The sequence below is a fragment of the Elaeis guineensis genome, chromosome 1 (assembly GCF_000442705.2).
Source record: "Elaeis guineensis isolate ETL-2024a chromosome 1, EG11, whole genome shotgun sequence".
Classification (NCBI taxonomy): Eukaryota; Viridiplantae; Streptophyta; class Magnoliopsida; order Arecales; family Arecaceae; genus Elaeis; species Elaeis guineensis.
This window is the reverse complement of record NC_025993.2, coordinates 109,560,881-109,582,937: the sequence shown is the minus strand read 5'-3', so window position 1 is coordinate 109,582,937 and position 22,057 is coordinate 109,560,881. Positions and strand designations below refer to the sequence as shown.

At 34.3% G+C, this 22,057-nt stretch overlaps 2 protein-coding genes and 1 long non-coding RNA gene across 3 annotated transcripts; all 3 read left to right on the top strand.

Moving 5' to 3' along the window:
* The first annotated feature begins 5,056 nt into the window (after positions 1–5,056).
* Positions 5,057–6,077, top strand: LOC105038467 (uncharacterized). Its single transcript, XM_010914273.4, has one exon. It carries the CDS (start codon positions 5,127–5,129, stop codon positions 5,889–5,891), a length of 765 nt encoding a protein of 254 aa, XP_010912575.1. The 5' UTR covers positions 5,057–5,126; the 3' UTR covers positions 5,892–6,077.
* Positions 6,078–7,667: 1,590 nt separating this feature from the next.
* LOC105038481 (uncharacterized) lies at positions 7,668–8,492 on the top strand. Its single transcript, XM_010914285.3, has one exon. It carries the CDS (start codon positions 7,895–7,897, stop codon positions 8,420–8,422), a length of 528 nt encoding a protein of 175 aa, XP_010912587.1. The 5' UTR covers positions 7,668–7,894; the 3' UTR covers positions 8,423–8,492.
* Positions 8,493–13,716: 5,224 nt separating this feature from the next.
* LOC105038464 (uncharacterized) lies at positions 13,717–21,856 on the top strand. Its single transcript, XR_830732.4, has 2 exons — positions 13,717–13,864; positions 19,048–21,856. It is a non-coding gene; the product is annotated as an uncharacterized lncRNA (long non-coding RNA).
* Positions 21,857–22,057: the final 201 nt, after the last annotated feature.

Genomic DNA, 22,057 nt, shown 5'->3' with positions numbered 1-22,057 from the left:
TTTCCTCTTAAAACTCCAACCAAACAAGAAGGCCCATCTCCACTTCTTAAGAATTGCCTCTTCCGGCCTCTACTTTTTCTGAACCAAAAGAGTCCTTGATGAAAGAGTACCATGATAGATCATTTACTAGGTGACTTATAGTATTTTTCTAATTGAGGATGTAGCTTGTCATCATTACATTCATGTGGAAGATACAATTTGAGTCTTCGAGATCGTGCATGTTTTGGCTATATGATCTTTCACTTGTATGCCAGCTGAAGGAAAAAGAAGAATGCAATTCTGTGAGTTGAACACAATTATCAAATCATATTAGAAAAGGCACAAATATAGAACGGGTTCAAGGACTACTACAAACACTTATTAAGAACACCAAACTATCTCATTGACCACAGAATACAGATTGATTGGGAAGCTCTTTATAGTGGAGAAGTAATAGATCTATCGGATTTGAGTAAGCCTTTCTCAGAGGAGGAGATTCGCAATGCTATCTTTAATCTTCCCAGAGAAAAATCCCCTGCCTTTTACTAGCCTTATTGGGAGCTCATTAAAAAGGATATAGTGATGCTATTTGATAGTATCTACTCAAACTCTACAGACATAGCCAAGTTGAATTGCACCTTCATTCTTTGATCCCAAGGAAACAAGATAGTGCTACGGTCAAAGACTACAGACACATTAGTTTAATTAATGGGATCCTTAAAATCTTCTCTAAGGTCCTAGCAACAAGATTAGTACCATGCTTACACTTTCTCATTTCAGATTCTCAGTCGGCATTTATCAAAAGTAGACAAATCAATGATTGCTACACATGTGGCATGGAGATCATATGAAACTGTAGACAAACAAGACAAGAAGGCTTGCTATATAAATTGGATTATGAGAAGGCATTTGATAACATAGATTGGAGCTTTCTCTAATCAATTCTCACAGCCAGGCAATTTGTCCAAAATGGAGTGGTAGGGTTATGTCCATCTTACAATCAAACAAGGCTGCAGTTCTCATCCATGGGGAGCTAATAGAATGGATTAAAAGCAAAAAAGGATTAAAGCAAGGTGATCCATTATCTCCATTCCTTTTCATTCTGGTAACTGATATCTTGGCCCATGTTCTAAAACTGGCCGCTACGAGGAACTTGATTAAAGGAGTAGGTGCAACAGAAGAAATGACAAAAACCCACTGCATCCAATATGCAGATGCCACTCTGCTCATTTGCAAGGCCAAAAGAAGGTATGCCTCCAACCTTAAGCTCATTCTATATTCTTTTGAATTGCTAACAGAGCTTAAGATCAATTTTGAGAAGAGCTCACTGATTGGAATAATGATACCGGATTCAAAAGCAAAATATTTTGCCTACTTAATGGGTTGCAGTGTTGATATACTTCCTACTAAGTACCTTGATTTTCCATTGCACTCATCTAAGCTGTTGGACTGGGGATTCATCATTGAAAAAGTAGAAAAAAGACTTACAATATGGAAAAACAAAGTTTTATCCATTGCAGGAAGATCAGTGCTAGTGAATACGGTTCTTGATTTATTACCGGTTTATTGGATGTCATCAATACTTCTACCTGTTGAAGTGGTCAAAAAAAATTGAAAGGAGATGATGAGAGTTCCTTTGGAAAGGAAGTAAAACATATCATGGAATCCATTGTCTAGTCAGCTGGCACAAGCTTGTAGGCCTAAAGAAATGGGAGGCATGCATGGGGATTATTAATCTTAGAACTTCAATCAGTGCCTTCTAACCAAACGGTGATGAAGATACTGCACGGTGATGAAGATACTACACACAGTAAGATAAACCATAGAGAAAACTAATACTAGCTACATACTATTCAAATAGGTTGTGAAGCTAACAATCCATCAACAGTCAAAGAACAGCATCAACCACTTGGAGGAGCATACTAAAGGTCAAGAAAACTTTTACGCAGTGTTCATAGTTTAACGTTGGCGATGGCAGCCAAGTAGCCTTTTGGCAAGATATATGGGTTGCACAAACATCACTCAAAGACCCTTTCCCAGATCTGTTCTCTCCAACACTAAACCCATTCATCTCAATGCAAGGCTTCTTCACAACACAATAGAAGACAACTATTCCATAAGCCACTCAACATAAGAGGGAAAGAATCTCTATAGCTCATGCTTAATCTACTCAGTGAAATTACCTTGACACCTAGAAAGTACTTTTTGGTATGGAAATGGACAAACAAATGGGAATTCTTGGTCAGAAGCTTCTACAAATTCCTTTGTAATGGTGGCATAGTATCAACTTTTACAAAGATCAACCAGAGGCTTCCAATACCAGAAAAAATAAAAATCTTCAATTGGTTGGTTTTCGAAAATAAGATCTTAACTGCGAGCAATCTAAGGGAAAAAAACATTCAAGTCCCCATCCTATGCTCTGTCTACAATTCAAAGGAAGAAACATGGGATCATCTCTTCCTCACATACCCATATTCAAAACAAATCTGGCAACCAATGATCCTAGCACTTGGCATATCACAAATGCCGACATCGGTTTGAAAATCTATGGACAATATGGAGGAAGAATATACCAAATCAAATAGCAAAGCAATCCTGGGGTTGTATAGTGTCCGCATTATGCTAGAAACTATGGAAAGATCGCCACAATCGAAGATTCCATTTTGAAGCAAATTCTCAGTTTAGACTGCTGAAATTCTGCATAATTGAGACCGAAATTTGGAATGCTACAAATCCAAGAAAGCAGAGACAAGCAATGAAACAAGTCTTACAGAGGATTAAAAACAGAATCTCATCATAGGACACCGCAGTTGAATATGGCAACAGGTGATTAACACGAACACATCCAACCATAAAGCTCTTAGCAACCTTTTGTCCACCTGTACATAGTTGGAAGACCAAAGAGTTTTCTGGTCTAACGTAAAGAGATTGTCTTCACATCACTGGCACACCAAGGTATCCTTCTCAATGGTGTGCTTTAACTCAAAGCACAGACCCTTATCAAGCCTGTAAGTGCATGTGATGTCCTTGTAATTTAAACTTACCACTAATCGAATATCTGGGCGGCTCTGCCTCCCATTACAATCAAAAAAAAGATTTGGTACAAAAGGTTATTGGCCAAAATCTGTTACATATTTATTTGTAATTGCTGCATTACGACACATCAATCTTAATGTATATATAGATATTTTTTCCAAAAAAGAGGTATATATATGACTATTTCATATATCCATCTATATATTTTTATTAACAGGATTCCATGAACATATGTTGCATGCTTATATATATGTTGATACGTATTTTTTTTCAACTGGGTAATATTTGAGACAGTCGCAACTTAATTTCTTTTTTTTGGAGGACATTTAGGTTTGGGTCCGAGATATTGCATCTCTAGATGAAAACAAAGAATCTTAGATTGGTCTCCTATCCCTAAAAGGATATGCATGTATCTTCAAGAGTAACTTACGCCATATCTGTTTATCTAAAGAAGGAATATATGTGCTTTACTTGTGTCTTAAATTCTAAAAGACGTCCCCCCAAAATACTGCTAATTATGTTGGCAATAATTGATCCAATGGTATTATGGATTTCCATTATCTTTGAATTGTCTTTCGTGTCCTTTAAGGGAATTGAAAGGTTTAGGGTGAAGGCTCACTGACAGTTTTGGGAAGCACTTCACCCACTAGAAGCATGCAATGTAACGTAGAAAAATTTAACCCAATTTTAGTCATTATTTTTCATGTTCGTTGTTGAAGACTTCTTTTTTAATGGTTTATCTAGTTGGTTTTTGGATTTCTATATATATATCTTTTATTTTTCTATAAAATTCTATTCATTAGATTATTTTCTTGACCATGTTATGATCTTCACTTCTGACAAAAAATCGACAAGCACTAACTATAAATCATGTATTATAAAGTATGCATTTTATTGATAAACTGAATATTGAAAGACCATCAGTGGATCATCAGTTTGTTTTGAGTTGCTTCAACAAGGATCTAATGTTGTATTCCTCGAGAGCCGCGTGATTTTTTTGAATGTGATTTTGAGCTACCGTCATGTCGCTATTTGCCCATTCGTTGATCAAAATTAATAATATACAACTTTAAAGATGGTGACACATAGATTCATGACCTTGTTTGAGGCAACACCACCTTTCTAGCCATCACCAGCTTGATAACGATATCAGTAAATAAATTTTACCACGCGCTAAGGTTTGTTAATGATTTAAGTACCTACTCGTTGGAATAGGAACCCCACCAACCACACTAGAGCTTTCAGAGCCATACGGAATAAACAGTGATGATACCTAACCCCCAGATCACTGCACCTTTCGTTGGGGGAAAATGGCTCCAAAGTGCTCGAAGGCGGACCTTGGCTTATTGGTGGTCGGGTTCTCATCCTGAGAAAATGGGAAAGAGGATTGGATGTCCGCAAAGACCTCTTGCAGAGCGTCCCTATTTGGGTACGGTTCCCTCAGCTCGGGCTCCACCTCTGGTCATCCAATATGATAGGAAGGATTGCTAGTACTATTGGTAAGCCACTCTATATGGACAAGCAGACTTCTACCAAATCCCGTCTCGTGTTTGCCAGGGTCTGTATTGAAGTTAATAAAGCAAAGAAGCTCCCTGAGAAGGTTTGGATCGACGTCGGAAATGGAAGCCTTGAGGAACAATGTGTCGAATACGAATGGATTTCTCTTTCATGTACTAATTGCTTTCGTAGCTGTAGGAAATTCCACCATCTTATTCTTTTTAGAACCTCATTTCTAAGACATTAATATGAGAGGTAGCACAATCGCAGTTTAATGATGTTTATCCAAAAAATAGAACATTGGAGCCACTACGAGGAGTCTGTTACCTAAGATTTCTGGTTTGCAATAGTTTCTACAGCGGTTTAAGCTGGTATACATATCTGTTTCCTGTTGTCCTGCTTTCTAGACTACAAAAATTAGGTAGGTTTGGGAGGCTTAGGTGAAAAGTCCCCTTCCTTCCATTGGCAACTTACGTTTCCTTGAAACAATGGTAGTATTTTACTGGTATGCTTTTGAAGTAGAAGCAAAGAAACCAGACTCAGATCATCATCACATCATATATGCACTATCTCCTTCACCTCTAGCACTCCACATTGGCCAGCACCAAGGAAAAATGGAAGACCATGAGTCCTCTGCTCTATCTACCATGGTCACAGAGAGGCCGGAGGTGGACACGGCCCGTCCCTTCCGCTCGGTGAAGGAGGCCATCGCAGTCTTTGGCGAACGTTTCCTTGCAGGTCATGCTTATTATCAGAGGACCAATTCAAGTGTCAAACTGGATGCTGCCACCCCAAAGCCAATTTATTCATTGCCTCCTCCTCCTCCTCCTCTTCCTCCAAAGCCTATTCACTCGGCATCTTCTTCGCCAGCCTGTTGCACTTCTTCTGCATCACAGTTCAATCAAGAAGGGGAAGATGAGCTCATAATTCTCAGCTCTTTGAGGAAGCTGGAGGTGGAACTGGAGGAAACAAGGAGAGAGTTGATGCTGCTGAAGGAGAGGGAGTCCGAGACAGAGATAGCAGTTGCTAATCTTAAAAAGAAGTTACACAAGGTCATGTCTAAATTGACAGAGATGGAGGCAACAAAAGCAGCAGAGGGTGGTCTGGCTGTAGAACGACAGTCTACCGAAGTACAAAGTGATCGATGGGTGAATGAGAGAACCAGGGACATTGAAGCGAGATTTGAGTACTTGCCCACTCTGGCTCAAGCACTTAGCCTGGGAGATATTGAAGCAGACTTTGGTGGGAGAGGGAAAAGAAAGGTGCAAAAGAAGAAGCCTATCATTCCTCTCATTGGTGATATGTTTTCCAGGAAAAAGGGTTCCTCTGATCTCAACACTTCCCTCTATTCCCAATCCTACTACAGTGTGCTTAGTTGAAGTATCACAAGGAGTTGAGTGTTTTGTGTTTTTCTTCTTTTTTTTTTGAGTGATGTACAATTGGCAAAGGGGCTTGACAAGTTGTGGAAGCAATAAGTTCTGTATATTTTACCCTTAATTTTCATCAATGAAAAGAAATTTTGTAGTTTTTGACGAAAATGGAAATCTTGTATTTTGAGTTGATGTTCAAAAGATTTGGGTGGCATGTCTGAAGGAAGATGAGTAAGAGTGTGGATCATTTTGCCAAGATGGAAATGCCTTATGGTTTTATTTAAAAGATTAGAAAGAGGATTTTCATAAACTCCAACCTAAGTAATCACAGCAAATCATTTTATATGAACATTGGATTATTGTTGAACATTGATGTACGGACGGGTTTCAATGAAACCATGTTAATTTAGGTTCTCTGGCTGATCAAATTAGTAGAACCTCGATATGAGATCATTTCATCATCCTATTTCACAATTTTATGCAACATGTGTTCATGACTACTTTTAAAAAGAGGCTATCTCTGGCCACATATTGCACACATTAATGAGTTGTTTTGAAAGCATCTCCCTCCTCCCCCACCAACCACAAAAAAAAAAAAAAAAACCCAAAAGAGGATAACAAAAATAATAATAATAAGGTGCCAAAATAAGAAGGTCATTTTACAACTCTCCACCATTGTTCTCAAATAATATTTCTAATATGACATAATACTTCATTAGGAAGTCATTTGGGAAATTTGATCTTTTTTGATTATTTATTTATTTATTTATTTCAATAATAGCATTGAAAGTGTCAATTATTAGAATCCTTAAAGATTTGCAATCATGGGAGCCTCCCCAACTCACACACTAGGGAGATGGGTGCCAAGTACCGGACTCAGATCTTTCTATATATTTTTTTCATTTTTAGAAGAATATTTCTCAGTAATTATAATTCATTGAGATTATAAATTAAAGTAAAAGTGAGACTCAAACTTAGGTTTTTTTCTTGTACCAACATTAGATCTCTATTTGAATAGACGAAGAGAAGAGAAAAGAAAAGGAGAGAGAAAAGAATGCTTTTCTCTCCTTCCTTTGGATGCATAAAAGAAAAAGGAAAAAATCAGGATGTCCATTTTTTGAACAAGGAATAAAAATATTATTTGGTATATCTAGTTTGTTCTCTCTAAATCTTTCCACATTCCAATATATTTTTTTTGGAACAAGTCCATGAAAATTAAAAGGAAACAAAATTTTTCATGAAAAGCTCAAAAATTTTCTAGATAACCAAGAACAAACTTTTTCGGATTGAACAAACAACTGGAAATACGAATTTCAAACAAAATAAATTTTCGAGCAACTTTTTTTCCAACCATGTTTATTTTATAGGATGCAAATTATAGATTCGGAGCGAAGTGAGTTCTCTACGCTACTCTTCTTTTCTGTCAACATCTTCCCTTATTTTTTCAACAAAATGATAGAAACTAAATTCCTATCCTCACTCCTGCTTTCTCTCCATTTCTCTTGATCTAAACAAGGCACAAGTGACTCTACCAACTCGATTAGCATAGGCTTCAAGGTTCAATCATACACCTGTTTTAACCTTTTTTGGTTAACTAGTTACCACCCTTCAAATTTAAAAAGCTTTCCTGAGGTGGGAAGTATATACTAAATTTCAGTTGCTACCTCTACGTAGGACATGCTGTTAAGACCCCAAGCGTCTCCGCCATTTTCTCTCTCCCTCTATTCCCAACCCTTAAAACCTGGCTTCCTACCCTTGCGACCGTTATTTTACGCAAGCCTCATTTGAATATGTCATCCCTTTGAACCCACACCCAACCTTGGCATGCCTCCTCGCAAGGAAGCCCAACTACTCCCCCTCCCTCATGAATTCCTTTCTTCCACCACCCGAAAACAAAGAAATCGACGAGCTCGAAGAGACCGACATCAAGAAAGAGTACAGAAGAATAAGCAGCACCAGCCATAGAGATTAATGAGAGAAGGCGAATTCATTCAAAGAAAAGATTAGCTTCGATGCAGCATCCCGGGGCAAGGCCTAGCAGAAAACGCTTCTGGTTCATCTCCTGCCTCTTGTTCATTGCCCTCCTCACTGGTGGAGCGTTCCTTGTACTCTACATCACCCACCCGGCGAACGAGATTCCCTTCTGGTTCCCCATTGCCGGCATGATCCTGGTGGGAACTCCTTGGTTGTTCTGGATCGTGATGTGTATCTACCGATCGATCGCAGCAAGGAAGAATGATGTAGAGCGGCCGCCTGTCAGGGCTGCAGCAGTTGCTCCAGCTGGAGGCACCGATGTCGCCACCACGACGGATTCCCCTGTTGATTCGCCTGGTGGTGCAAGGAGGGTGCGGTTTGGCAATGCAACAGTAATAGGCTCGGATGTTGCAGGTGAGGTAGGGAGTAGTGGTGAGACGCCACAAGGGAATGAAGCGGATGGAGAGCATACTCATGGTAGAACTGGATCGAGCATCTCTGAAGATGATGGCTCATCGCTCCGCTCTCATGAGAGCGAAGCGCCTTTAGCTCTTTCAATGTCTTGAATCTTGTATTGGATCATGTCTTTTTTCTTTTTTTTTTTTTGGCAAGTAACAGTTAAGATCCTTTCCTCAACATTGGAGTCTGTTGTTGTTGATGATGATGATGATGTAGTATCGATAATGCATATGATCCCATTCGATCTTTCCTGACAATTAGGCAATAGGTGAGAAAAGATCATAGTTTCCCTCTGTGCCTCCTCTATTTCTTCTGATCATGTCAATTAGGAACCAGAGTTATTCTGAAGAACTGCAGCATGATCTCTACCAATACCTTCTTGGCAGCATGAGTTCCCGTCTTATTGAATTTTTAGACTTCAGCATAAAGTTCTCCATTTTCAAGGTACTAACACCCATCAGCTTCACATCCAAGGTTAGGAACATTAATTGAAAGCTGTTGAGCATCATCTAGCCTAAAAAGGCCATTCCTTCTAGTGTTGTTTCGGTGTTCCCTCTTGAGCCAGTCATTCTGCTGGTCATTTTGTTTTGCTCTATATGTGTGTGGTGTTGCATTCTTAAAAAATATAGAGTTCTTAGATAGTTTTATGATGTTGGCGAAGTTCTGCCTCTGTAATCTGGTAGGCAGATTTTTAACTCTTCTTGAGAAGAATTCTTCGTCCTTATAAGCCTATTGACCCAAGAAATACCTCACTCACAAGCTTTTTCCGATTCCTTGCACAGGAAATAGTACATGGAGAGATATCACAAGCCCTGCTTTGATTTGATGTGAATCATTTTAATCTGAGACCTTTAGTTTGATTGCTCAATGCTTTCCCTGAAGCCCTCATTTTCCTTTGCACAGATGTGTACCTGTGAATGCATGATTGGGATGTAATGATGCACACAGGGTAGAGATTGGATTCCCAAGTGAATACATTATATCATTGACTATGCTGTCCTAATGACATAAAACTTTACTAGTATGTGCAAGTATGCTCCCTTTTATGCTTAGTGATTAAAGAAGTTCGATGGATTATGGTTGCTCATATTTTGAATCACAAAACAGAAAAAAAAAAAAAAATGTTATATCCCTTGTTAAAGTTTGTAATAAATTTACTAATACTAATTGAATGATACGAAGTTGTGTGCTTTATCGCTTACATACGAGACATACGCTGCTAACCCCTACTAGGCAAATTCATTCTGCTAAATAATTAATAGCTTTCCTTGTGTCAGAGATTGCAAGGTTCCCTCTAGAATTGAAAGAAAAGCAACTGTCAGTCAATTTGTTTCTTCAAAAGTTCCATTTGGTAGCACACACAGGCACCTCCTTGATCACCAGTTTGCCATCATTGTTGTTATGAAATAAATCAACTAAAAAAAAATTGAGCAAAAAATCAAACTGAAAATTGCCAACTTAGTCTTGACTTTCAGAATACCCACTGCCACCATGCTATTAGATCCTAAAAGCAGCTAAAGATATCACATGTGGTTTCTGAAAGACTCTAATAATTGAAAGACATATAGTAGTCATAAGCAACATTTAAATCGACCTTCAATTTAACTTATGAAGCAAGATTCAGTTATCCTCAAAGTGTTGTTACTTGATCTTGTTTGTGGCTCCTAGTTAATCAATAGCCTCAAACTGCTCTATCTTGTTTTTTTCCCTTTTCATTCTTTTCATGTTTTAGAATCACTATTAAAGTTGGAGAGCCAAAATTTCTTTTAAAATCCTTGCTTAGCACATATTTATCCAATTCTATTCTTCGCCATCAGTTTATATATTTATGGACAACATTCAGATTTTAAAGCAATAATGATGATTTCTTTCCAAAATTTCAAGAAATGGTGCAAGAGAAATAAAATAGTCTTCTGTTGTGAGCTATATGATATGTCACCTACTAAAGAAAGAAGCAGGATACTGACAGTAGACCAGAAAGAGAAGATGAGAAGATTAATGCCTGCTTGAAACTCAAGTTCTCTTTTCTAGTGGGAAGCCATTCTGCACCTCAAGTGTAATTTTCTAATTCTTCTATGGTATCAGGTTGCCGTGATATTTGACAAAAGACTTTATAAGCTTCTTTTTCTTTTTTCTTTTTTATTTTATTTTATTGTTTTTTTAACGTATACTAGTCAAGGACTAAGATCTGATGGTTCATAGGATCAAATGTGTTGACCCCACCTCTAAGTGGAATTTATTTGTTCAAATTCTGGGAGTTGTTTCCCCAAGTATTCAACACAAACAATTCCTGCATCATTTTGTTTAATGATCAAGGCACTCTCATCATTATTTTCAAAATTCTTTGGAGAAAAAATTCTTTGATATTAATGCAATTATGTTCAACAACCCCACTGCAAACTACAAAAAATCCATTTCATTCAAAAAAAAAAAAAGAACTATGACTAGTCTAATGGAGACTAGCTCTGAAGTAGAGCTGATCATGGGTCAGGTCTTGAGCTTAAACTCTATTTTTTTTTAGTCGGGCTTCAAGCTGAGCCTATTTTAAATTTGATATTTTTTTTCATATCCAAGTCTAGCCTATTATCTCTTTTACTTTCAGGGGCGTTTGGTTGGGGGTAATCTAGCATGAAAAAATAATTTTCATGTCAGATTATCATGTTGGGTATGAAAAAGAGAAGAAAGAGATGGTAAAAAAATTGGTGGGCTTCATGCTTATTTTTCAGAGAGAGAAGGTAAAATAAATACCATGGAGAGGTTGGTATTTGATAAATTCTCAAGTGATGATAATCCATACTTGACAAAACACCCCTAATAAAGCTGTATATATAATTACTAAATTTATTTAGATGTCTTTCTAAACTCACTCAATAAAAAGCTTTTGTGAAAAAAATAAGATAGAGATGGTATTATGTAAAGAACTATATGATTATATTCATTACACAAAAATTAATTGAAGATGACAATGCTATTCTACTGTTAAAAAATTATTTTATGTTGAAGGATATATTTATAAATTTGATCATATTCCTATGTATATTTACCTCCAACCAAATATAGTAATCTTTTTTCAGTGTCATTTTTTGAAGTAAGTTTTCTACCAACCAAATATACTAAAAATTATTTTTCTTTGTAATTATTTTTTTAGATAAATGATTACCAAAAATTATTTGATTATGAGATAATCTAACATAATCCAACCAAACGGACCCTCAATATTTAGAGGCGAGGATAATTAAATATCCTCATAGATGTGAGCAACCTTTCCTTTAACCAATGCATATGATTTGGAAATGAATTGAACTAGAATTTTCCCTCTCATAAAATATGAAAGATCTAGATAATGCTAAGAAAAGAACAAAGCTGGATTAAGCTTATTGCCATAGAAGTTCATGCAAAAACTATATTATTGCACCAAAATGTCATCCACCCTTTTTTTTTTTAGAAAAATATTTTTTATTTATAAAATAACAATATTCTCTTGTTATAGATTTATAATATTTCTTTTTTGAAAAAATATTCTTTTCGCAAAGATCGTTGAAGGCCAGTTCCCCTCTGACCACCACCACTTGCCAAACCACCAACTCCTCCACCTACGCTATAGAGGAGGAGATCAAAGCTTGTGGATGGGATAGAGGTTAGGGTTCAAGAGATGTTGATGGAATCAAGTTTTTTTTCACTACAAAAAAATAGAGCATCATTGGTGGAAAATTTGTGATGAAAAAATTCTATTATAAATTATGACAGATTTGTAAGAGATATGTGACTGAAAAGTAAAATAATTTTTTGGACCTTCAATGGTGGATTGTGGCAGAAGTATCCATCACAAAATTATCACAAATTTATGATGGATTTGTGTCGAAAAAAGATAAAATTTATGATGATTTTGTGATAAAAAAATATAATTTTTTTATTCCTTTTAATAATGAATTTGTGATAGATATATTTGATATAAAAAATTCATCATAAATTTGTGATAGATCTGTGATGAAAAAAAGATATAGACTTTTTATTATTTTCAATGACGAATTTGTGATGAATATATCCGATACACAAAATCCATCACAAATCCATTATAAATTCGTGATAAAAAGAAGATATAGATTTTTAATTGCTTTTAGTGATAGATTGATGTTGAAAATATCTGTCACAAAAAAATCTATCATGTATTTGTGACGAAAAAGAAATATAAATTTTTAATCATTTTCAGTGATGAATATATCCATCACAAAAAATCATCATAAATCTGTCACAAATTTGAAATGGATTTATGATGAAAAAAATATAGATTTTTGAAAGTTTTAAGTAATGGATTGTGACAGAGAAGCAAATCACAATTCTATCATTCTCTTCACAATTAAAGGTCTATTTGGATGTCTAAGATTTTTAAACTTATGATAAAAATTATGATAGGATATATGATTTGATCTTATAGGACCATATGTCAAGTATTTCTATTATAAAAATAAAAACTTTATGCAAATAATTTCATCTTATATTTGGATAATAAATTAGTATTTTCTCTCCTTCCGATCTTTCTCTTCTCACTTTCCTCTCTATCCCTTGTTTTACCAAAATAATATACTTATCATTATCAAAATATTATATTAATTATTAAAATAATAAAATAGTTTGTATCAAGAAAAGCTAATATATCTTTATGTATTTTTGAAATTTAAAATTAAAACTCATCCTTATTTGGGATGGTTTGAAATTTGTCCCTATGAATTTGAAATTTATCCCTTAAATACTTAAATACTTGTTACTCGAATCTGATTATATATATATATATATATAATTTTTATAAAAATTTTAACCATGGATTTGAGTTGATTCGACCTGACATGATCCAACCCAACCTCGCTTAGCAAGTCGACCTGATTCGATCTGACCAAATTCGATCCGAGATGAATACTAGATGGATATAAATTTAAAATTTTTAATTAAATACACAATAGATATAGATTTTGGCTAGCTTAACTCATTGTAAATGCTAGTCCTAACTTGTTTAGTAGTATTCTATAAAATTTGAAAAGAGTTTAAAATTTAAAATTAAAATTTATTTGGATTTGAAATTTATCTATCAGATATCTCCTATCGAAACTTAATTAAATATATTTATATATATAATAAATTATTAAAAATATATATGTAGAAATATATATAATAAATTTTCATTTAATTTTTAATATGATAATAAATAAATAAATATAATTATTTTTTATAAAAATAAATAATAAGATGGTACAAATATTTGAATCTTAAATTGTTGGATAGCCCAATTACAACTTTAATCAATAAAACATAATTATCTATTCTTAAATTAAATACTAATATATATATATATATATATATATATATATATATATATATATATATATATATATATGCCCATCACAAAACCCTAGCCATTGTCTAACCTGTCCCTATTCAGCCGCTCCAAGCCTCCCACCCGATGGAGACTCTGAGGACGGAAAAAATGGAGAAAAACTGGGAGAATACATCGGAAAAATCAACGAGAACGAAGGAAAGACGGAAGAAATCAAAAGGTAGGATCTTTTTCCCACATGGATTGATCATTTTCTTTCTTTCCCCCCTCGTTTTCTTTTCATTTCATTCTTCCAATTTTAACATCATTCTTCTCATTTTACCTGAGTTCTTTTTTTTCACAATATCCATCACAGCATTTTCTACCATCCATCCTACTGTTGCATCTCTTAGGCTCTGCATTTGGTTTGGGTTGATGCAGAATAACGCTTCTTACCCTGCTTATCCTGCCCAACAATCACTTTTGCTCCCAGTTTGTAGCACTTTAAAGGAGAGGTAAAACGAGGACAACAACCACCTTTTGCTTTACTTAGCCCATTTAATCCAAACTAAGTGGGCTAAAGTTGCTCTGCCAAAATGGTGGAATATCTCTAACCTAGTTGACCCCTTGCATTCTTTCCCAAAAAAAAATTCTGGCTAACCCATTTAACCTAGCTGTTTCCCCATAACAGAATATCTGTCATGTGATATGAAGCACTAGATCCACCTCTTTGTAGAGCCTTCCTCTAAACCTTAAGCACTGCTTTCTTGGATCTTCATCCCTGCACCTAAGTTTTATTCCAGCATTCCTCAGTTTTTTCCTTCAAGATGCAAAAACCATAGCATCCAAGTCATGAACACCACAAGCTGAGTCCTGTGCATTCAAGTCTAACATAGTAGGGGTGTTGTCAAAGGATAGGCCCAAAAGCCCCATTTACATGGTTGTCTAACTCTTTTCCCAACTCAATGATAAACTTGTGTTTATGGTGCATATTCAGTACAATTCTCTTTTGACTTATTTCTTGGTGCCTGAACGTTTTATCACTTACCATATTGACCAATTTCATTGTAATTTTGGCTCTTGTACCACAAAAGATCATTTCATATTTATCTATTTTATCTCTGAAACAATTATTGTGAACTAATTTTAAGATGCAGTATTATTATTTTGATTTGATTTTTATCAAGTTTCTATTTAGCAATTGTTATTAATTGTACTCATGAAATTGTACCAACTATGCTTTGATTCTTGTGCATTTCTAAAGATTATGGGGTTTTTATGGGGCCTGAGTATGCTCTTGGTTGTGCTTTGATTTTTTGTTATGTGGTTTTGGATATTCATCATTTTTTTTAATTTTTAATTTTTTAGATTTTATCTAAATAAAACTAATAATACTAATTGTAATATGTTAATGTAGATTGATATTAATGCAAAACTTATGTCTAGCGATCATAGTTGGATGTCTCATCAATTTAACAATGATGGATTTTTTAGTGATGAATTTAAAGTGGGGGTGAAACAGTCCATTGATTTTGCATTTTCTTAATATGGATTTGCTTATAAAGATAAAATTAGGTGTCCATGCTCAAAGTGCACAAATTTATTCTTTCATAACCAGGATGATGTTCCTGTCCACTTATATAAAGAAGGGTTCATGAGGGGATACATCATATGAGATGCCTATGGAGAACCTTATGTAGGACAATCATTAAGTAGAAATAATAATATACCTTCAATGAAAAATATAAATTTATATAGAAGCATGGTGATGGATGCACTAGCTCTTGAGTTCGATTGGTATACTGATGGGTTTGATGAAAGCAGCTTTGAATATGAACAGCTAATACAAAGATTGCAAAATTCTATAATTTGCTAAATAATGTTGATGAGTCACTGTGGGAGGACTATAAGAAGCAAACAAAATTATCAGAAATTATCAACCATATTATAGCTATTAAGTTGCAAATCAAAGTTAACATAAGCAATAGTTGCTATGATCGTATTCTTTCTATAGTGAAGAACATGTTGCTAGAAGACGAAAAATTGGCAAGTAACTTTTATAGGATGAAGAAGATGGTGGCAAAGCTTGGGCTTAGTTATGAGAAGATAGATATTTTGTGTTAACAATTGTACGTTGTACTATAAAAAAATGTGGAGAAGATGTTGTGTTTTATGTATGGTAACCCTTGGTATAAATCAAAAATATCAAGTTCTCGTAGGCAGAAGGTAATACATTGTAAGGTATTTTGTTGCTTACCACCGACATCGAAACTTTAGCAGCTTTATATGTCATAAAAAACTTCCAACCACATATCATGACATGCTTCTAATTATTGTAGAAATGGATATATAATGCATCCTGCTAATGATGAGGCATGAAAGCACTTTAGTTGCACTCACGTGTCATTTGCATTAGATTCGTGAAATGTACGCATTGGGTTATGCACGGACGGATTCAATACTTTGGGATAATTTGGTACTCCTTACTTTTGTTGGCCAATAATTATTATTATGTATACTTTGCCTCCTGGGATGTGTACGAAGAATCCATATATATTCTTGATTATGGTCATTCTAGGCCCAAAGAACTCGGGCAAGCACTTAGATATGTTTTTAAGGCCCTTGATAGATGAGTTCAAAATATTATGGAGTGTTGGGATTAACACTTATGATGCGCTTAGAAAAACAAAACTTCTAGATGAGAGCAGTACTTATGTGGATAATCAGTCACTTTCTAGCTTATGCTATATTATATGGATGGAGTACTCATGGGAGGTTGGCATGTCCTTATTATATGCAGTGCACCAAGTCTTTTGTACTTAAAAGTGGAAAAAAGATGTTATTTTTTGATTATCTTCATCAGTTATTGCTTGAAAACTATCCTATAAAAAATAAAGAGATAAACTCAAAAAAGAAGTCATTATAGAGTTGCCGCCTGCTCGATTGTTCGATGACAAAATGTTGCCTCGAGTGTTTGTCCTCTCTGATGTCATATTTGGAATGAAAATATAGTAATCGAAAGATAGCTGGACTTAGTAAAAAATATAACTGGGTGAAGAAGAGTATTTTTTGAAAGTTGTCTTATTGGCACACTAACCTGATCCGTCATAATCTTGATATAATGTACATCAAGAAAAATGTGTTTGAAAATATTTTCTATATGGTGATGGATGTTGAAGGCAAAACTAAAGAAAACCGAGATGCTAGAGAGGACTAGAGGAAGTATTGCAAGCATCCGAAGTTGGAATTAGTGCATTCAAATGGGAGGGTTATAAAACGCAAGACTTCTTATGCACTAAATAAGAAACAACAAAAGGATATATGCCTCTTGCTTAAAGAGCTGATACTCACTGATGGCTACGCTTCAATCATATCTCGATGTGTGAATATAGAAAATCTTCAGTATTATGGGTTTAAGAGTCATGACTATTATATGTTTATAGATAGGAAAATTACTTCTAGTTGTATTTCATGATATATTGCCCAACCCAATATGGGATTCATTAACTGAGATTAGCCATTTTTTTGGGATATATGCTTAATAGTTCTACGAGTAAATCATATGGAGGCACTCAAGAAAAATATTATAGAAACTCTATGTAAACTTGAGAAGATATTCTCTTCAGGATTCTTTGATTTCATGGAACACTTATCGATTCACCTAGCCTATAAGGCCAAAGTTGGTGGCCCTGCAATATTATTGGATGTATCTTTTTAAGATGTAAACACCCAAACTTTTATAAGCTTTTAGTTTAACTTTAAGCATGCTAATTTATTAAATATCAATTTTTTTAATAGTCTATATAAATTAGGTATATGCACGATTTGAAGAAAGTGCGGAATAAGGCCTGTGTTGAGGATTCAATTTATAAGACATATATCATACAAAAAAATTTTATATTCTGCTCATTTTATTTTGAACCCAATATCCAAACAAAATTAATTCAAGTCTCACGCAATGATGATAGAAGAGATGTAGAACTTATGGGATGTCTTTCTATTTTTTGCCATCCTGGTGGATCATTTGGTCTTAATAATTCCTGAAGGATGATATCTAATGACGAGTACAAGGTTGCACATATTTATATTTTGTTAAATACTCAAAAAATTATGTCATTTATTGAGTAAATTTTAGATATTTATATTACGAGTAAGTGATTATATATTTATCCTAATAAGCTAATTATAATTAAATTCAGAAAATATGATGAATATCTAATACAATTGGATCCAAGTATAAGTGATGAGGAGGTAGAAAGATTACATGGATATAAGTTTGTAGATTGATTGAGACAGTTTATAAGTTCAAAATGCTTTCAAATTTTTTTCTTGTATGCTGATGATGTATATGTTATCATTATTTTCATTAATAAGTGATAGAAGAAAGAAACCAAAATAGCTACATTATGCAAATAGGGTAAGGCCTTTCATGTATGGTAAAATGCTACAAAGGATATTTTACAAATAGCTTCAACTTATACATACAACTAAGACAATAAAAACATATAATGAGCAGTAGTGTTTGTGTGAAAGGAAGTTGCTATAATGACTATTAACGTGATTACGATGGCATGTTGATTAAGATATTAGAGCTAGAGTATTTTGGTGGTGGAAACAAGGTCATCTTATTCAAATGTGATTTGTATGATACAGAAAAAGAGTTAAGAGCATTCACATCATGGTCTAGTTGAAATTAAATACAAATTTAGACTATCTACAAATGAGACATTTGTGTTGACCCAATAGGCTTAACAAGTGTATTAGATGAGTTACTTATCAAGAAAAAGAGAGAGAAAAGATTGATGGGTAATATGCAAAATTAAAGCTTGGAGTAGAGTTGATCTTCTTTTAAATACAATATAAAATGAAAATATGATTCTCATTGTTGAAAAGGTTTATCAAGAAGATGAGATGTTTAGTTGAAAGTTAGTTGTATCAATAATTGACCTTGATGACTTAAATGTTCTCATTGATTAGGGTCATGTAGATATTATTGATGAAAAAAAGGGCATAATTTGGCACAACCTATGGAAGAAGAAGAAGAAGAGTTTAAAGATGAGTTTGAAGAAGAAGAAGGCGAGGCTTAATTTTCTAGCACTAATGATGATATGCGTGAATAATTTGTCTATTCTTTTCTTATAATTTTTTTTGTATGCATAGGATGGATTTGGATTATGATAGTATTGTATTTAATTTACATTTTTTGTATATAGCTTTTTTGTTTAGAATATGCTTTATTTATTTGCTCATTTGGCTATTATACGTTGTAATTGATGCTTTGCTTTTTATTGAATGCCACATTATTTCATTATGAAGAAGTTTATTGTATTTTTATAAATATTATGTCTTCATGCACATAACTAAGATTTTGTACTTTAAGACAAGATGAAAAGTCACTAACATATTATACAAATTTTATTTTAGATTGTAGGTATCATAGTTAAAGATGGTGCTAGTCTGTGAAACTTAACGAGAGATAGAATAATGATTCAGAATCACAAGGGGAACATCAAGAGAGGTCCTCAAACTCATCGTCAAAAGAATTGGGTAGGCCACCAATGCAACTTGAGGCATTTGAGCAGACCTACAAACAAAAGAGAAGCTCGAGTGAATTTGTGAACAACAAATCTAAAAGTATTTCGATAAGTTTACTTATTCTACTTAACAATAAATTTATTATTTATCAATATATTGTAAGAAGTATTAAGTTAATATATTACTAATGGTTTTAGGAAGAATTTTCTACTACTTTAACTGTTGAGCATGGCTTAAATATCTCGTCTCAATCCAAGTTTGATCCAGATGCATGGATCCAAGCAACTAGGGGCCCAAATGAGAAAGGATTATATAGATTTGAGCTCGGGGAAGATTCTAAGCCATTATTAGAATCTGCTAGTAGTTCCTATTTAGTAACATCATGATATTCTGGTTCTTCATCGTGGCATCTCATTGCGGAACAAATTCAGTACTTGATTACACAACAACTCAACCAATGGCGAGAGGAGATACGTTAGGAGATATGCCAGAGGGTACATCAGGAGTTGCAGCAAGAGATGGTTCAGATGAGGAAAACAATATGGAAAGAAATAAAAAAATAATTCATGCTATGATGTCAGAATCACGTGCCTCTCAGTTTGATCTCAGTTTAATCAAGACTGTTCAGGTGTGTGATAACTTATTTTGAAGTCTAAATTATTTTATTATGAGATATTTTAAATAAAATTAATATAATATTTTACTATTATAAGATAATTTAATTTGTATCTTGATATCCGTAGTTTTTAAGAAAATATAATGTTATGAATAAATGAATTTATTATGAATTAATATTAGTATTATATTTATTATCAATTAGTTTTATATTTATCACAAATGAATTAGTTGTATGCAAATATTTGAGCTGTTTATCGAATATTTAGAGATTATATAAATTATTTAAAAAATAAATTTAATGGTAAATCAGTGATGGATTTGTAATGAAATTTGTGATGGATTTGTAATGAAATTTGTGATCTGGCATGGTACTCGCCATGTGGCCTCTTTGCAACATTTAACGCATTGTTCTAATTGTCGAATTAACAAAAGAAAAAAAAAATCATACTCTTGAGCTTTTTCTGCTCGTGAAATAATAAAAACAAGATCATCAATACTCTGTGAATGTCTGGAATAAAATTATTCTAACTTGTGACAGCAGAGTAGCTTGATCCGGGTTTATACCTTCTGCACCTGGGAAAGGTTAGTTGTGAAAGATCATTAGTCAAAATAACCACAATAGACCATGTTAGCACCCCTTATTCCAAGGATAACGTGTAAGCAAACACCGCAAACGAGAGCACAAGATTTGTGGTGTATGTATGCAAGTTTTGTCACCTTTGTCAGATCAGAAGGTTATTACATGCTTTTTCCATTGTAATGAACGCCTAAGTGTCTGTCCACTTGATTCTTTCTTCTTACATCGCAAAGTTCCACGAAATTGGTTCTCCCAGTTTTGAAGCATGTTTTAAAAGAAGATCCAAGGCACCTGATCAACCAAAATACGCAATGCCAAAGTATACACCTGAAAATGTTAAAAATTTTTAAAATTTTATTTTATAAAAGATTTAAATTTTAAATGAACCCTATTGCTTTCATTTTAAATGTTTCAAAAGCTTTGCAACTCTCTCTTTGTTTAGTCTCATATTAGATGTGTAAAAGCAAGTTCTCTTATTTTTATAGAACTCTTCTTTGAAGCCCAAGTCAGGCTTTAGGTGAATAGCCTGAGCAGCCGTATGCATACATTGGCAAAACATGCATTATTTTATGAGATGCATTTATATTTTTGTCTCCCCTAGAAGAAGTTGGAGGGAGGGTGTGCTTATCCATATCTATTCCTCATGGATGGCTAACTTTTTTAAAAAGGAAATGTATCATCTCGTTCTGATGCTAATCAGTGTAATCACATGGATATATTGGAAAGATAGGAGTGCCATAAACTTTAGGAGATCCTCATCATCCTCCATCACCCTAAAATGTTTTGAACCATTCAACCATTGGTCTCTTATCTGCTTTCTGAAAGATCTTCCATGCTTGACGTAAATTACAAAGCTAAATGAAGAGTCTCTCGACGCTTGGACTTATACGATTCTTCTTATCATACCAGTTGATTAACGGTATTTCTTCAACTAGCTTGGTAGGGACTACTTCTTGCTCATCTTATATTCGATAACATCATTTTAATCCTATTTTTTTTTATTTTCTCTTGCTAAGTTTATCTCTTTTTTTTTCATATGTTTTTTTGGTAATTAGTTGATTTTTCAGCTTTATTTTATTTTTATCTATCTATTTATTTTTTATTGCTAATAAAATTTAGGTGGCTAGCCTCCTACTACCTTATAAAAAAAAACTAAATCAAATTTTATTCAAATTGCTTCTGCATCATGCCTCTTTGCAAACGGGAGGGTCAAGAAGGTGGCGCTGTCAGACCTGGACCGTAGACGCACTTCAATTGGTCCCAAACCGCAATTCGTGAAAGAAGTTTTCGAAAAAAGGAAAAATGTTGGGATAAGTGGAGTCGCTACGGCAATTGTTTGCGGGGCCAAGTCTAGCATGGCGGGTCAAGCACCACAAGTTTCACTGTCACTTGGCGGCCCACTGGGCCAGTGATATTTTTAAATCGCGCCCAAGTTGTCATGTGAGAAAAGATTGGTTCTTAGTGTCACCGTCCCACTAAAGAAGATGCCATATAGCTTTTAAATTATAAGTCCGTGCCAAATGATATTAGAGTCGGAGCTAATCTGCATCACAATTTTTATTAGCCATGTAGGATTCTCGTTAGAGAATATTAGGAATGTGGATGAGTTGACTGACTTGAGACCCAACCCAACACAATCTATTTAGATTTGATCCGATTTATTTTAAAAGATCCATATGGTCAAGTCAGATTCTAAAGCTAGAA

Coding starts and splice junctions, on each gene's coding strand:
- LOC105038467 (XM_010914273.4), top strand. CDS start 5,127: ATGGAAGACCATGAGTCCTCTGCTCTATCTACCATGGTCACAGAGAGG.
- LOC105038481 (XM_010914285.3), top strand. CDS start 7,895: ATGCAGCATCCCGGGGCAAGGCCTAGCAGAAAACGCTTCTGGTTCATC.